The sequence below is a fragment of the Vitis vinifera genome, chromosome 17 (assembly GCF_030704535.1).
Source record: "Vitis vinifera cultivar Pinot Noir 40024 chromosome 17, ASM3070453v1".
Taxonomy (NCBI): Eukaryota; Viridiplantae; Streptophyta; class Magnoliopsida; order Vitales; family Vitaceae; genus Vitis; species Vitis vinifera.
Window position 1 is genome coordinate 11,563,596 of NC_081821.1, and position 16,335 is coordinate 11,579,930.

The window sequence follows — 16,335 nt, forward strand, 5'->3', positions numbered from 1 at the left end:
TGTATAAGTGTTAGAAGCAAAAAAACCATAAAAAAAAATAGGTTTTCAGGCCAAAAATAGTGAATTGATCGAGGCATTGGCCAACCGGCTCAACCAGCTAAGGTACCGGTCGATCGGTTACTCCTTCCCAGTCAAGGTCCGATCGAGAGATGCAAAAAACACTATCTCTCTTCCAATAACTTTTCTTTCTCGATCAAGAGATTTGCCTTCCTAATCAAGGCCCGATTAAGGTTCGATCACCTATCAAGCATTAAATACTCCAACGGTTAGTGAACCGGTCGATCACAGTCGAGACTGTTTTTTGGCTTTTTAAGTTTTATTTAAATTTAAATAAAAAGGCAAATACCACCTAACTCTTTAATACTTAAAAAAAATAATATCTTTTAAAAAATATGTGAAATTTATCTTTTAAGAAATAAGGTAATAAAAAAATTTATTACCTTAAATCTCAAATCAATATTTTTTATATAAGAGTTAGTATATATAATATATATCTATATCCAAATGGGCATTAAATAGGTGTCTTTTGCTGTATAAAAAATATGATAAAGCTGCATTTGGCTCGTCGCACCCTATATTTTTGTATAAAATTCTGGTAAAAAAGTTGAGAATAATCTTTCACACTTGTGTCAAAAAAAATAAAAAAAATACTATTATTAATAGCCTTTTTAAAATTTTAAAAAATTAGTTGCAAAAAACACTCAACTCTATTTGTATTTTCTTATAAAAAGTCCGAAAATATTATTCTCATTCTTGTTTTAATATTATTTCATTAGTGTTTTTAAGGATCTTAGAGATAAGGATGAAAACACTGACTTTGATAATAGGGTTCTAACTTGGATAAATTGATGGGATTGATGATGTTCAAGTTAAACTCAGATTGATCAAGTTAGATTTGAATTATTCAAGTTGCATAATTTAAAATCTATTTATAACATTTTATTTTATTTTAAATGTATTTATATGAAAATTTAAATAACAAATAAGGCAAAATTTTAAGATAGTAACAAAAGAATAAATATAAATTTATATATTTTCTTAAAAAAATGAAAAAATATATGATATAATATAATATGATATTTTTTCTTAAAAATAGAAAAAAAAAAAAGAATATTATTATATAGGATGATAAGATGTATTATAAATATTATAAAAACATTATATCTAGTTCTGGTTATATTCAAATTGCCCGAACCTTAACCAGAGCCCAACTCAAATTGAATTCAAATTTTTTAAAAAAAAAATCTAACCCAAACTCGATTTGAGTATTAAAAATAATTGTTCAAGCCCGTTTAAATGTCGAATTAGGTTTGAGTTTGACTGGATCAGTGCATTCAAGTTACATCCCTAGTTAATAGTATGTTTAAATTTGTTTAGAAAATGCTTAAAACATTATTGTTATTATTGGCTTTTTTGTAGCATAGCTTAAAAAAATGCATAGAGCAATGTGACAATGAATATTAATTGTCACCAGTTAGTTATGTGACAATGAATATCAATTTGGATTTTTGGAAATTATTTTTCTTATCCATATAATAGTATGGTCCCAATCATTGACAATTTCTTTATCCACTGCACTTGGATCATGGCTCTGCACAAAAGTCAGTGAGCTGGTACTTGGTAGCTACAAAAACTAGTAAACGATTGATGGATGATTGAAATTATTGGTGAGAAATTCAATGTTGATTTGGGTTCTTCCCCCTTAGTCCAAGAAAATTGTGGGGCCTTAGGTGGAATGGAATGTAGCATGAAAAAGGAATTTGGGCCTCTACACTATTAGAATATGATACCAATGTATGATGTTCTCTCATTTCTTAAGGGAAAACGCCCAATTGTGAAAATTGAAAGAGGCCTTGCAACATATGTTGAGGAATTGAATTTGGGTTCTTCTTGTCAAATAAGGAACATTTTTAAATGACTCTCTAAACAATAACATGTCCTAAAACTATTTCAAATTTGTGGTGCTTTGTGACACATAGATGACACCCAAATTTTAAGTTGGTTTGAGAATTTGGGATCAAATTGGTTTGCTTTACAAACATAATATTATTTTGTAAATTTTTTTATTTATTTTTAAGTAATTTGTGGGTTGAAAACCAAAGCACAAGTACTTCAGAGTGGAAGAATATTTGGGGTAGGATCCTAAGCCTTTGGTGCTCCCATCTGGATTAACAAGGGCACAGGACTAAATTTTCCAAATTGACAATGACAAGGAGACAAACCCTTGTCCTTCTTTCTACATGTAAATGCAAGTATATGGAATTGTTTTTTCTGTTCTGGTTGTATGCTAGAAGAAGGTCAACCCATGATAACAATGAAATATGACCCTGAAGTATAACCCAAATTCAGAATTATGTTCATTCCAAATGCTGCTTGTTTAATGCCCCTGCAGACAATCTTCCAGTAGAGTGATTATTTTGTTGTAATTTATGGGTTACTTTCCAATGCTTGAATGCTTATGACTTAATAAAGTGGGGTCAAATGATCATAAAGCTTTTGTCAGTAGCTGATCAGAGAGCAGTCCCCCTGGGGCAGGTTCATATAGAATCCAAATATTCCAAGACCAATTCTCCAATGAACTGCATGTGCCTCTTGGTTGTTTCTATTTGTTCCTATAGAGGCAAAGGAAATGGCTGTTACTGTCGGTAGGATACTAGCAGTAGCAAACTACCTTATATAATATCAAGTGTAAGTCCATGAGACCAAGGGAAAATGAGAAGATTGAACTATGAACCATGTGAAATTTCAAGACCTGCATATTGTACTGAAGGGGAAGAAGCCGTCCAGGCTCTACTCTTCTCCAATAAAAAATGTGTTGCAAGTAGGGGGCAAACGGCCAGCTGATGATGCAATCATAATTGAATAGAAAATGGAATGCCGGCTAGGCGGCCATTGAATTGGTTTGTTCATGACTTCCCCTCTATTGATTTCTTTGAAATCTCTTCATTCTGATCTTTTTGAGATATCTTTATGCACTAACTTTAGCGCTATGGCTTCTCTCTCAAAATTCGTCTGTATTTTCACTCTAATTCTTATGATCAAACCTATGTTTTCTCAGCAATCTTATGACAAGTCTAACTGCACTTCAGAACCCCAACTTCCTGGTTCCAACTACATATGCAACCCCAAGAAACTTCCATGCCAAACCTACATAGTCTACAGAGCCCAACACAATTTTCGGACGCTGTCTTCCATATCCTCTCTCTTCAATGCAAATATATCCGAACTCTTCACTACCAACAACATGGTTGAAGCTAATTCCAGCAATCTCAGGCCTGGTCAGGAGATCATCATCCCAGTTACCTGCTCTTGTCCTGATCGGTTCTCTGAGGCAATGTTCATTTACAACTGTTCACATTCAGATTCATTGCTTATAATTGCTTGTACAGTTTTTGAAGGATTGGTGAAAGCCCAGAGTCTCATTGAGGAGAACCCGGATTTTGGAGGCGATAATCCTGGTGATTTAACAATAAAGGTACCTGTTCGTTGTGCATGTCTTGCTAAATTTGAAAGAGACAATGGTGTAAGGTACCTTGTGACATATCCAGTGATTCAGGGTGATAGTACAGACTTGATGGCACGTAAATTTGGGGTGCCTGAAGAAATGATTCGGGCTGCTAATAAATTAGACCGTTATGCAGCTATTTACCCTCAAACCACATTGCTCATTCCCACAAAGGATGTCCCAGTGGTGAATTGGGAGATTGATTCTCTCTATGAAAATCCGCCTCCTAGTCCTCAGGAAGCTGTTCCTTTTAGGAAAGTCAAACACGGCGCAGAACCAAATAACAAGAATTCACACCTACTTCTTGGATTCGGCATCTTCATTGTGATAGTTCTAATGGTTGTGGCTTCTGGGGGTTCCATTTTCTTTTGGAAAAGATATCATCAGAGGTTCCAACCTTCGGTGGCTAGAAGTTCTCAACTGTCAAATTTGTCGCCTGATTTTCTAGATGGGATGTCCAAGCTGAAGCACTCATTGATGAGTTTCAGCTTAGAGGAGCTGAGGAATGCAACCGAGGACTTTGGCAAGGCATCTATCATTGGTAGAGCAGTGTATCAGGGAAAGATTAGGGGTAGCATCATGGCCATCAAGCAGATGGATTCAGAGGAAGGAGCCCGCCATGTCATTGAGATATTGACGAGGCTTAATCATGTCAACATGGTGAAGCTAGAGGGATGCTGCTATGGAACCAGGCCCTATCTTGTGTTTGAGTTTGCAGAGAATGGTAGCTTAAGGGACTGCTTGTCCAATCCAAAGATAGCTAGGCAGCTCACATGGAAAAAGAGAATGCAGATTGCTTTTGATCTCGCTGTGGGTCTTCACTACATTCATTACTACACCAAGCCCGGTTATGTTCATAGAAACATAAACAGCAGAAGTGTGCTCATAACCATGGATTGGAGGGCCAAGATTTCCGGGTTTAGAATGGCAAGGGCACTGCTGTACAGTGAAGAAGAGAGGGAGACGGAGATTATTAATGAATCTGTGATAGTGGGGAAAAAGGGGTATTTAGCTCCAGAGTACCTGAGCCGTGGGCTAGTTACAACTAAGATGGATATATATGCATTTGGGGTTGTTTTGCTTGAGCTGATATCTGCCAAAGAAGCTATTACAAAGGAGAATTTCTTGAAGGATTCTGCAAAGTTTCTGATAGATGGAGGGCTAGAAGGGTCTTCAGAGTACTTGGAGAAGTTGAAGAAATTCACTGATCCTGTTCTGCAGGGGGATTACCCTTTGAGTGATGCCTTGTGTCTGGCACTCTTGGCCAAGTGTTGCACGGAGGAGGAACCCCATCAAAGACCCACGATAAATGATCTTTTGAAAGCTCTTTCCAGAATCCTATGATGCTTGTATTTGTTTTGGATTTTCGGGTTGGATGAAAAAAGGTAAAAAACACCTCCCTTGTGGCAACCTTGTATTAATGTCGTTCAGCTTCCAATATTTCGTCATTTTAATCGTAATCACATCCGCTCGGTGCATATTACTGTGAGACTAGGGTTTGCTAAGCAGTATTGGTTGAATCCTCGCAGTGACCACGTTTATTCATATACTAAATTTGAGCTCAGCCCTCAAAGGTAGATTTAAAAATAGAATCATTTCGGTTAGGTTAGAAGGGTTTTGTTGCTTGCTTCCAAATTTTCCAGTCCATGCATATAGACTACGACTCGAAAGCATTTGGCAGTCTAACCCTATCCAACCTCCATAAATACCAGCTTTTGGGTAAATTGCCTATCAACCACATAATTGATGATTAAAACAAAAATAACAATTATAGAATTCTGCCTCCGGGACAAAAGTGAAAATCAAGGAATTACTTGTCATCTAACATTAATTAGGGATTGGTTAGTGAAATTCATGGTTGTACAACATTTGAGAATTGTCTTGGCTAGAATAGCCCCAACATTTTTAAGGAAATTGAGATGATGGGGACTAATCTTTCATCTTGTATAACAATGGACATATTTACACGAGCAGAGAGCCTCTTGTAAACTTGGGCTCTACATCACCAAAAGGAACTTTGTGGTTAATGTGCTCTCCGTCAAAAGTCTGTCCAGCAATGCATCCTGATCAATGTGCTCTCAAAGTCAAGACCTCCTGAGGTGATCCCTTGTAAAGAAGGGATGCCTTAGGGCTCCAAGGGCTGTCAATCGGTCTGAAGGGTCATATCTAAGAAGACCTTGCAACAGATGTATTAGATCTCCAGCCGAATGGTCCACATGCTGCATTATTAGGTTCTGCCAAAAAAGGTGCATATATAGATTTGTCAAACACATGACCAAAATACAAATAAAGAACCTTTAGACAAGCTCACAAAACTTGGTATGAATGAACCAAATCAATCAATGTACACAAACCTGAAGGCGAGGTAGCTTGAGAACAGCTTTGATACTTTCCCTTGAAGTCGCACCTTCTGGCCAGTCCAATCTACCCCTTCGTACATACTTCTCTGCATGTCGGCTGAAAAACACATGACAATTAATAAAAAGTCAAACTACTAATCACTAGCAAAGACAAAGGCATAAAATATTATGATTTTGAAAACTGCAGAAATGTCTTCAATGATATCACTCACTCTACTCTCTTCAGCATGTGCTGCGGCAGTGGACCCAACACCCTTTCCATCATGGCAAGGTGCTCCAGATTCTCATGAGTCTGAAACAATGCTTCTCCCTGTGTAATGAATAAATGTTGCATCATAACCTCATCATTCCAATGCCGACAAAAAGAGACAACATGCATTGCAATTTAATTAATAAACGTACCGTGCATAACTCCACCAAGATACATCCAACACTCCATATATCACATGGATAACTCCATCCAAGCCCTACATAAACATGAAAAAAAGCGTATTCATCAGCAAGGAACTATATCCACTTGTCTTCCTTGGGCATTAAAAGAAACCTGTGATCTGGCCAACTAATTTGAAAGAATGGTAGAACACCATACTGACTCATGACAACAGAAAAACAATGGCAGATATTTGATGGCATACCAAGAATAACCTCTGGCGCACGATAATGCCGTGTTGATACAATGTAGTTCTGATCTTGTCGCTCATATGTTGTGCTTCCAAAATCAATCACTTTAATAGCACTTGATTTTGGTACTCTCTTAAAGTAAGAACCATCCTTGGGTGAACGGGATGAAACCTGAAAATGCAACAAATATATGTTACAATAACAAGGGCATTGTAGATGCAGAAAGAATAATAAAGCAAAACCATATGCCACTTAATACACATCAAGTTAACATCTGGAGTACCTTGTAGTCTGGAACTTTAACATATTCTGGAGACACTAGAAGTATATTCTCAGGCTTCAAATCCGTATGTATGAGGCGTAAATCATGCATAACTGCAAAGTATTATCAAAACCACCCAACTTCAGCAACAGAGTCACAATGAAACCCTAATTAAATCCAAAATCCAATGCAAGCAGTAAACAAAGTTTAAAGGCAGATAGATCACTGCTGGGGTTGAAAGTTTTTAGAGAATGACCGCATAAAAACAGGTATTAATGATAATTATCCTAAAGAGCTATAGAAAATATTAGTATAATCTTTTACAAATAGTAGACATTCAACAGTATAAGAGATGGAATACACAAAAGGCAAACGCATTATGGATTGAAAAAAAAACTAGCAAAAGTATTTACTACACACATGCTACACATTCCAACAGTTGTCTGCCAATCTCACGGACAAGATCAATGGGAAATGAGCGATAATTGTTTTTCCGTAGAAAATCGTATAAGCTTGGTCCAAGCTTCTCAAACACCTGTTGAAACCATTTGAATTCATCCACAAAGTCTTAACCCCCAAAATATTCGTGAAATTGGGGAAATCAAGCCATCATAATTCAATTTTATACTTACAATACAGATATGGTTACGATAGTCAAACCAGTTCCGTATTTGCACACAACTGCAAAGAATAAACTCATTTAACCATTGACAAAATGCTTAGAAAAGCTTATAAGAGTGCCAACAGTGGCAGGTTAAGGAGTTAACAACACTAGTAAACACTCACCGATTGCCACCCTTGTCATGTTTAGCAAGCTGTTGTAAGACTTCAATTTCAATCATGGCAGCCTCACGATACTTCTTAATACCACGGACAATTTTGACGGCAACCATTTCCTTCCTCTCTCTGTCCCAGCATTCCAAAACCTGACCAAAGGTTCCTACAAAAAGGAAATAAATTGGATCGGGGATGCATGATGAATTATGATGTAGAAAATTGAGAATGATCAAGAAATAATAGATCCAAAGGGGTACCTTCGCCCATCTTGCTGTTGATCTTATCTGCAGCCATGGGAACAAAAAAAATCATTAGAATAACATATATAGAACAATGGTAGCAATACTAATATCACATAATACCAAAAAACTGAAACATGTGTTTAGACTAAAAACCAGCTGTTTACCATTAAATTTCAGTTATCCAGAATATATTTATCATTAAAGCCACAATTACAAGTTCACTGGATCCATGTTAGGAGCACTTCAAACACCCTCAAATGTGGCATGGCAAATTATAATTTCATCACAATCACATAGTTTAGAACATAAAAATTGATAGAAGGCTGGGATGTTTTCAAAACTACAGATAATTTGAACATGTCCAAAAACATAAAACTTTATGCAGAGTAGTGAGGTCTGTTATCTTTAAGTTACCAACCAGAAATTGAACAGGGTAAAGGCTTTGAAAAAGAGTCTTAACAAAACATTTTTAATAGTGAGATTATCACCAAGACAAGTAATAAAGTAAATTTCTTTAATGATGGTAAAGTGTAATTACAGCGAGAAGTTAAATTTTCTCCAAGCGCAAATATGTAATGGCCATCTTTGTCATCTTCTCGCCATGGGGGAGAACCATTTCGAGCTACTCCCTTTACAAACATAGAACTAGTAGTTTGGTCGGAGTGTGCCTTTGAAGGTGCAAAGCTTGCCACATTCCCAACCTCTTGTCCACAAAACATCCCTAGCTGAGCCTACACATAGCCATCCATTCATGTTCCACTCAAGATATAAAATTAAAATTTTGTACCTCGCTGATACCTTGTCCCTTAGAAGTAAGCTCCCAGTGATTTTATAGGGTAAGAAAGAAATAAATGAAAGAAGGGAAAAACACCACTAAAGCTTATGACATGAGGTAAAGCAATTGGCATATATTAATAATAAAATACAAAAACATCTTTGACTTCTATGACAAGATAATAATAACATCTAAACATTACATAGAAGGAATCAGCGCTAATCGCACCCTAGTTTTAACAACCTGTTCTGTGCAAATAGTAATGCTCAATAAGTAAATTCAGACACAATCGTAAAACAGCTAGTATCTTCCTTGCTTAAAGATAGGAAAGCACCAACAGGAAGCAAGCCAGTAATGTTAAGGTTTGCGTATCTGAAGGGAAAGCTTGAATCCAATTCGTTGCAAAGTGGATTGGATATAGTTTGCTAAAGTATCCAGATTTATAAATCCTACTCCCGAAGCGATAAATCTATGGGCACATATAAATAGATCCAAACTTGGTGCATCAAGTTCGATGTCCAGACAATAAAACAGAGACTATTAATTCACTAAAAATTCATCACACAATTTCTAATCACACAAGGTTTTATGAAGGATATTCAAGAAAGAATCAATACCAAAACATAATCATATATTCTTCAAAAGTTATAAAAATTTTCGGGTGGGTGAACTTTTTGACGAAAATTGACGATAACTTGTAGACAAAAATATGGATCTTTCAAGTTTCTTTTTTTTCATATATTTTCATTAGACTCAACGCAGATGACAAGTAGATCAAAAAGATAAAATCCTTCCAGATCCTATAAAAGAAAAGAAGATCTTGCGATCGTTTTACATAACAGAACCAAACCCAGAAGATCGAACCATACCTGCTCTAATACACACAATCTAAAGAAGCTTCACCAGATCTAGCAAAACAAAAAGCCAAAAGAACAACAAAATCGGACAAATCTTAAATAACAAGAGCAGATCTGATACCTTCGGAGCCTGAGGAAGAACATCCCATCCCAAACGCGGCCTCTTCCTCGGCCGGCGATCCATGTGCGTGTGAGGAAACTCGGTCACGCGCTCCACCATCTCCATATCTCCACAGAACGCAAGACAAAATCCCTGAGACAATCAAATTTCTCGAGTACCAAACACAAGAAAAAGAAGAGGCTAGATCTTCTAGTATGTGGAAGAAACCCTAATCCTAATCTAGACATAACAAGGGGTGAGGCGGCTAAGGTGAAATCCTACCGTCCACGTGGCTCGTTTCCAACCGTGGGTTGACCGATTCCTACTCCACAGCCTAACTAAAGTTAGAATCTTACCATGGTTGAGCTAATCGGAAAAGCTACCTTATGCGCCCCCTTTATTTCCCTTCACAGATGAGAGGCGGGTCAAAATTTAATTGGCCAAGACCAAAAAACAAAAATCGGTGGTACGTGGCAGTAATTCAGCCCTCGATCAAAATTGAGAAAAACAATGGAATCTAAATCCATGAGTAATCTTGGTGGGCCCACTTTGTCTAGACTCCTTTCTCGTGTACGCAACCTTACCCACTCTCTTGAGATGGGATTCGGCTCTTATGCAACGCTAAATGGAACTCGGGCTGCACCCAGAGGCCCCAGAATTGGGCCTGGCCCTAAAGTATTGGGCTTGCATCAAGAAGGGGTTGGAATAAAAATAATATTGTAGTTTGATTACAATATTTTTTTAAAATAGTGACATGGATTTTTCAAGTGTGTTTCCACTTGACAATTAGATTCTTTTTAATGATTAAAAAATGATTTTTAAAATTTTAAAGTAAATAAAACCTTAATACGACTACTGAAAACTTGCTTACAAAAATTAAGTTCAAATCCAGGGTCAAATTGCCTATAGAAAAGGTCTCATAAGGTACCCTTTAAACCCTAAAAAGATTTTTACTAAGCAAGTGAAAGTGATAATTAATTAATTAATTATGGATACTAAAAGGAGAATGACACAAATTAATTTGCAATAAGATATAACAAAAATTAGATTACAAGAATGCAAATTAATTAAAAAAGTTGCATAAATTAATTTATTAAATTGATTAAAAAATGATTTGATTATTTTAAAGATTATAATATTTTTAAGAAATTTCAAAAAAAATATTTATATTAAAAATAATTTCAAATTAATCATTTTAATTTATCTATTTATAAACAAAAATGTTTCAATTTATTTTTAACAAATAATTTGTATAACGATCTACACCTAACCATATAGATATTATCTGCTCTAGACTTAAAAGAAATATTAATATAGTTTCATAAATCAAACATTTTCATTTATAATTACAAATAGAAGATATAAATAATAATTTTTTGTTCATAAACTTTTAAAAATAAAAACTGAAAAAAGATTTCCATCAAACTTCTATTTAGTTGCTCAATTAGGAATTGAATATTTATTTTCATTTTTAGAAAATATAAAATTAGAAGAAAGACACACCATCTCATGATCCTCATCCATATTCCATTATGCATGAATTTTGATATAATTTTTTAAATAAGAAACATCCTATAAATTGGATTGAATGGAGACGGAAATCACATACTGATTGAGTATAGGGAAGATTCTTGGTTGCCAACTTGAATGCAAGAAAATCCAATAAAACCTTTAAATAATAAAATGTTGCTTACAATGACTCTTAGGCAGTATAGTTAATTTTTACAAAACTTGAAACATTTTTCTTTTATTGCGGGAGGTCTCATCTAGGAATGGCAATAGGTCGGGTTTGGGACGGAGCACCCCTATCCCATTCCCATCTCAGAATATATAGTTATTTTTCATCTCCACCTCAAACCGTAGGTAGGACAAGGTATGCACTCCCATCCCCGTTTTGAATGAGATTTCTATTTTATTCTTTGTTGTTTCATCAAGAGACATGCTTATTTGTGTCCCTATGGTGGGAAGGATTTTCCTAGCTAAAGCCATGGTGGGTGATCAATTAGGTGTGAACTTCTTCATTGTTACTTTTCAGTTAATGGAAATATATGTTAATGTTGGTGCTTATGATGTAAAGCACTTCACGAAGTAGAAAATGTAAATGTTCCCTTCAAGCCTATATTTTTCAAAACTCTGATGAGCATTTTGAATTGGAAAGTACATATATTTGTGAATGTTATTTTTCAAAACTTCAACTTTGAATGTGTCAAAAATAAATGGTTAGTGAAATCTTTAGTTACTAGAAAAACAACTAATAAATTTTTTGTTTGACTACATTTTATTTGACTATAGTATAGTGAAATCTATACTATGTTTCCGGGAACCAAATATAACCTAAAGAAAGTTCATTTTTTAGGAATCTACCTATAAGCAAGTCCCTGATGCACAATATGTAAGAAATCAACTAGCGTATTTTTGCTAACAAATACTGGTAAATTAAAAGACTTACTCATGTGAATAACCTAGTGAGTGACTTTAAGAATCTAATCTTAAAATTAAACGACTCAATCACTTGAATGCACCTAATGTGATATTTTTTAATCATATATATACGATCTCAAATATTAATTTGGTAACGCATAAGATATGTGGCTTATCACAAACATCCTTTTCCTAAAGAATGACCAACTTTAAAAGATTAATGTTGTCTATACAACTTGGCAATTGATAATTTAACAAAAGAAAATTAGGCCCTTGAATCGACATTTTGTTAGGTGTCTAGCATACTGAGACGTGTGTGTATATTTCCAACCAACACTTATAATCATCATGTCCTTGATTTGGTTAAATGTCATATTCTTTCGTGTGAACAAATCAATTTGGAAATTTGCAAATAGAAACTGAATATTGATTAGGTTTTGAAATATCAATCAACAATTCATGGCTATATTATTCAATGATTGAACAATAACTGAATTTCCTTCAGGTGACATAGTTTACACAAGAATCATTGGAAACTAAAAACATTTCTAAGCACATAAACAACACATGGAATGCTACATACTAGCATGCATCTTGAGACTATCTAAAAACATGGAGTTGAAACAGCAAGCAGAGGAAACTTTCTATGGATAGTAAGACCAGTGCATTCAGTCATGTCCAAATCCTCTGCTCTTGCTCCATCAGGCAATGCCCAGTCAAACTTGTTCACAAGATTTGCTAATACAAGCTCATTTGTGGCCATAGCAAATGAGATTCCTGGGCAACCCCTCCTTCCAGCTCCAAAGGGAATCAACTCAAAGTCATGTCCTTTGAAATCTATATTAGTGTTCAAGAACCTCTCTGGCCTAAATTCCTCCGGCTCATCCCAGGACATGGGGTCTCTTCCAATGGCCCAAGCATTGATAATAACCATCGTTCCAGCTGGAATATGGTAGCCCATTATGTTGACATCCTGGCTTGATTCTCGTGGAACCAGTAATGGAATGGGAGGATGCAGCCGAAGAGTCTCTTTGATTACCGCTTTCAAGTAGTGCATTTTCTCCAAGTCATCCTCAGTTATGTGCTCTTTGCCTCTTGTAATTCCCCTCACTTCATTCTGCAGTTCCTTCATGGCTTTGGGGTGCCTTAAGAGTTCTGTCATTGCCCATTCTAGCACTGTGTAAGTAGTATCAGTTCCACCAGCGAATATATCCTACAAGAAAAACAAGTTTATTATCCTTCCAACTTATTCAAGAATTCTTGGATACTATACTCAGGTTGAAATAATGCGAACCTATTAAGAATGCTACACATTGGTAGTCACAGCTTTATATTCTGGTAACCTATCTATAATGATTCATGAAATAGCACCAAATTTCAAGAAATTGCACTGACTACATGCATGCATGCCTAGCAGCAGATCATCTTTCCTTTCATGAGTATAGTTGAGTTATGCCTTTATTTTGTGAAGAATTATATGACATGTACCATGCCATTTTTGTCTGCAAAAGACGCTAGCAGAATCTGTTACAGCTCTAGAGCTGTGGAAGAAGCAAGCATGGATTGAGAGCATTATTATTTTCTTTTGGTTTGTACTAAATATAGAGAATAAAATTCTTACCAAAATGAGAGCTTTGATGCTATCTCTGTCCATGGAAAAGCCAAGAGTTCCATCCCTCTGAATTTCAAGCAAAACGTCCACAAAATCCTTCTCGTTATCACCTTTAGCAATTGAACCCGTACCACCATCCAAATGCTCTTCAACTACTCCATCCAAAAATTCATCAAATTCTTTGGCAACTCTCTCCACCTTGGCACTCCAACCATTTACATATTCCACCCAAGCAAGCCATGGAATGTAGTCCCCTACATTGAAACCTCCCAATAACTCCACAAACTCCCCCAACAATCTTCTGAACTTCTTCCCTCTTTCATCTCCACTGTACTTCCTCCCAAAAGCCACCCTGCATATCACATCATTTGTAAGCCTCATAAACATTCCACTCAAGTCCATAGACGTTGATAATGAAGAAAACTCTTCAATCTTCTGGATCAAGAGGGAGATTTCTTCTCTTCTAACAGTGTTAAAAGACTGAACCCTCTTGTTACTAAGAAGGTGGAGCACACAAATGCTTCTCATCTGCCTCCAGTACTCCCCATAAGGAGCCACCGACACATCCTTGTAATCATACAGAAGTCTCTTTCCCAAACTCATCTTGGGCCTGTTAGCAAAGATGAGATCATGCGTTTTCATGATCTCCTGGGCAGCATCTGGGGATGACACAACAAGTGTCCGGACCCTGCCAAGCTGAAGAAGCATGAGCGGGCCATAGCACCGAGCTAAGCATAGAAGAGAACGGTAAGGATAGATGCCTAGTTGGTGCATGTTTCCTAGTACAGGAAGCCTTGGTGGTGAAGGTGGTAAGGTTTTGTGGGTTGTTGGAGGGGTACTGAAGAGCCATCTCACAAGGAGAACGATGAAGAAGAAAAAGGGAAAGAGGGAGAAGGACAAGGGATCCAATAGGAGCATGTTGAATTTTTGCACTATGGGACCTGACATTTTCCCAGTGTGTGTTTTACTTCTTCCTTGCTAGTTTCTTGCAAGTGTTTGTGCAAATGAATGGATGAGCGAACACGTATTTATAGAAGAAAGAAATGGAAGAAGACAGAGAAGTATGCAGATAAGTTATAAATCTCCTTAAAATGCGATGATGCGCAAATTGACCGGGGTGCCGGCCTGAGTTTCATATACCCTTAAATTTGAAGGACTGCCATGGTCTCCTTCGGGTGTGGCTCCACTGCTCTGTAGACAACGAAGAACCCACATTCATCCGGTCAACATTTTCTTCTTTACTACCGACTGGAAAAACAAAACAACGAAGCATATTATTTCTTCCTCTATACGACATTCTTTTCTCATTTTGTATGATTCAAATTTCTTTTTAAATGATTGAAGAGCTTAAATAAATGAGATATTGTTCTTTTAGTATGTTTCTGAAAAAATTCATAATAATAATAATAATAATTTGCTTCATGAATAATCTTTTTCAGCTTAATAAATAGAAAACAAGAACTTTATGTGAGAGTCAAAGCCCCAAAGGGAGAGTTAGGAATTTTTCTGATAGGAGATCAAAATGTTTTTCCTTTGAGATGGAAAATTCGATTGCCGAGTTTTATCAATTTGCAAATTCTTCCTTAGTTAGTTAAAAGAATGAAATTCGCTGACATTATAATAATACTAAGTAGAATAGATATAATTATGGGGGAAGTTGATTGTTGAAATGATAATTGATACACAAAAAGTACAAGACATCAATTCTTTATCCCGATTGGAATACTCAAAGAGGTTTATGGGATCATATGGATGCTTGTACTTATTTTTACTCCTATATTGGGAATTACAATAATTGTGCTAGCAATTGTGTGGTTAGAAAAAGAAATATCTATAGGGATGGACTTGAATATGCTAATCCTTTGGGAATTCTTCAAACTCTAGCATATATATATATATATATATATATATATATATATATATCCTGAGATATCATATCCCATTAAATAGGATATGTCGATCCTTTAGGAATTCTTCAAACTCTAGCATATATATATATATATATATATATATATCTCGTGGGATATCATATCTCATTAAATAGGAAATATATATCTTAGGATATAATTTCTAGTAGGATATAATATTCTTAAATATACATATAACATGATATTTTAAAATAATATATGAAATATATTATATTATATTATATTATATTTAATTAATAAAATGAATAAAAAATATAGAATATATATTATTTTTAATGTTTAAAATAAAATTATCATATTTTAATATTTTCTATTTAAAAATAAATAAATTTTTGAATGGGAGAAAGTAAATACGTGTTATCGGAAGAAGCTCATTGTCTAAATTTCTAAAATTTTATTTGTATAAATATAAATGATCTCCTTTTAATAATTGGCATGTGTCATCTAGAAACCCAAAGCTTTTATGTGACCATTTTTCATATAGAAAGTATCTCCCATTTCTCCATTTCTTACCAGGTTTCTTAGTCTAATGATATTAGACACCTGTGATTACGCGTTTTCTCTCTCGTATTGTTTGAAGTCAGTACCATATGTCGGCATCAAAATGGCTGTCTCTTGTCAGTTACTTAAATTACTTTGAATCTTTGTAAGCTTAAGTGTATGGGACAAACCACTCCATAGAATCTGTCCCCAGGACGACTCATTAAGTAATTCACTTCTGCAAATACACGGTTTCTTTTCCTCATCTCTGGCCTTTTCTACACCAAATACTAAAAATATATGCCTTCATGTTCTCTTTTGATCAAGCCAAAGATCTGAAAATGCAATATGCAAGCTTGCAAGGGATGCATGCCATTAAGCTTGTACCATCTCCA

General features: G+C 35.5%; 3 protein-coding genes across 4 annotated transcripts; 1 reads left to right on the top strand and 2 right to left on the bottom strand.

Annotated features, from left to right (window-relative positions):
- The first annotated feature begins 2,989 nt into the window (after positions 1 to 2,989).
- Positions 2,990 to 4,849, top strand: LOC100248488 (lysM domain receptor-like kinase 4). Its single transcript, XM_002276794.3, has one exon. It carries the CDS (start codon positions 2,990 to 2,992, stop codon positions 4,847 to 4,849), a length of 1,860 nt encoding a protein of 619 aa, XP_002276830.3.
- A 452-nt stretch (positions 4,850 to 5,301) lies between these two features.
- On the bottom strand, positions 5,302 to 9,862 carry LOC100263937 (serine/threonine-protein kinase AFC2). Of its 2 annotated transcripts, XM_002279728.4 has the most exons (12): positions 9,521 to 9,862; positions 8,306 to 8,498; positions 7,783 to 7,809; positions 7,535 to 7,688; positions 7,381 to 7,429; positions 7,169 to 7,283; positions 6,770 to 6,861; positions 6,501 to 6,657; positions 6,268 to 6,332; positions 6,078 to 6,175; positions 5,860 to 5,962; positions 5,302 to 5,739 (listed from the first exon to the last, which is right to left on the bottom strand). In XM_002279728.4, the coding sequence occupies exons 1-12, from the start codon at positions 9,623 to 9,625 to the stop codon at positions 5,590 to 5,592; spliced, it is 1,308 nt and encodes a 435-aa protein (XP_002279764.1). In that variant the 5' UTR covers positions 9,626 to 9,862; the 3' UTR covers positions 5,302 to 5,589. The 2 variants fall into 2 exon arrangements, with proteins under 2 accessions (XP_002279764.1, XP_010663081.1); XM_010664779.3 differs by lacking the exon at positions 8,306 to 8,498.
- Positions 9,863 to 12,422: 2,560 nt separating this feature from the next.
- LOC100253593 (cytochrome P450 736A117) lies at positions 12,423 to 14,641 on the bottom strand. Its single transcript, XM_010664778.3, has 2 exons — positions 13,542 to 14,641; positions 12,423 to 13,133 (listed from the first exon to the last, which is right to left on the bottom strand). Exons 1-2 carry the CDS (start codon positions 14,478 to 14,480, stop codon positions 12,525 to 12,527), a joined length of 1,548 nt encoding a protein of 515 aa, XP_010663080.1. The 5' UTR covers positions 14,481 to 14,641; the 3' UTR covers positions 12,423 to 12,524.
- Positions 14,642 to 16,335: the final 1,694 nt, after the last annotated feature.